The 533-nt window shown below is 43.0% G+C and overlaps 1 protein-coding gene across 1 annotated transcript; it reads right to left on the bottom strand.

Moving 5' to 3' along the window:
- Window positions 1-110: 110 nt before the first annotated feature.
- SARC_18270 (hypothetical protein) lies at window positions 111-377 on the bottom strand (the record flags this gene model as incomplete). Its single annotated transcript, XM_014287650.1, has 1 exon — window positions 111-377. A coding segment is annotated over one exon (267 nt), but the record flags the coding sequence as incomplete, so codon positions are not given.
- Between the last annotated feature and the right edge of the window lie 156 nt (window positions 378-533).

Below are 533 nucleotides of genomic sequence, written 5' to 3'. Positions count from 1 at the left end.
TACTACTACACACACACACACACACACACACACACACACACACACACACACACACACACACACACACACACACACACACACACACACACACACACACATATATATATTTATTACCGGAAAATTTCACTGTACAGACTTCGATTGCGGAATTTCAAAGAATCACTCATACCTGGCGGCCTACCCTCATCGTCGTCTAGCGGATCTATCAGTGGTCTCGTTATCTCAACATCCTTCCAATCGTCTGCGTGCTTCTTTTTCTTCTGTTTATGTCCTCCTTGCCCACGAGACGACGCCATAATAGCTCCAATATCACCATCACTATCAGAGTCCAAGCCCAAATCTTCCTCATCGCTATCAATCCTTTTCTCGTTCGTTTGCTGTCAGGCGATAAATAGATAAAATTTGATTACGGTAAGTATCAGAATTAAATACTAAAGCCATTTTCGGTTTCGATGGCGGGAAACCACTATGACTTATAGTATATACACACACACACACACACACACACACACACACACACACACACACACACA

This window comes from Sphaeroforma arctica, assembly GCF_001186125.1.
Source record: "Sphaeroforma arctica JP610 unplaced genomic scaffold supercont1.15110, whole genome shotgun sequence".
In the NCBI taxonomy this organism is placed as follows: Eukaryota; class Ichthyosporea; order Ichthyophonida; genus Sphaeroforma; species Sphaeroforma arctica.
The sequence above is the reverse complement of the archived record's forward strand: the minus strand, read 5'-3'. Positions and strand labels throughout refer to the sequence as shown.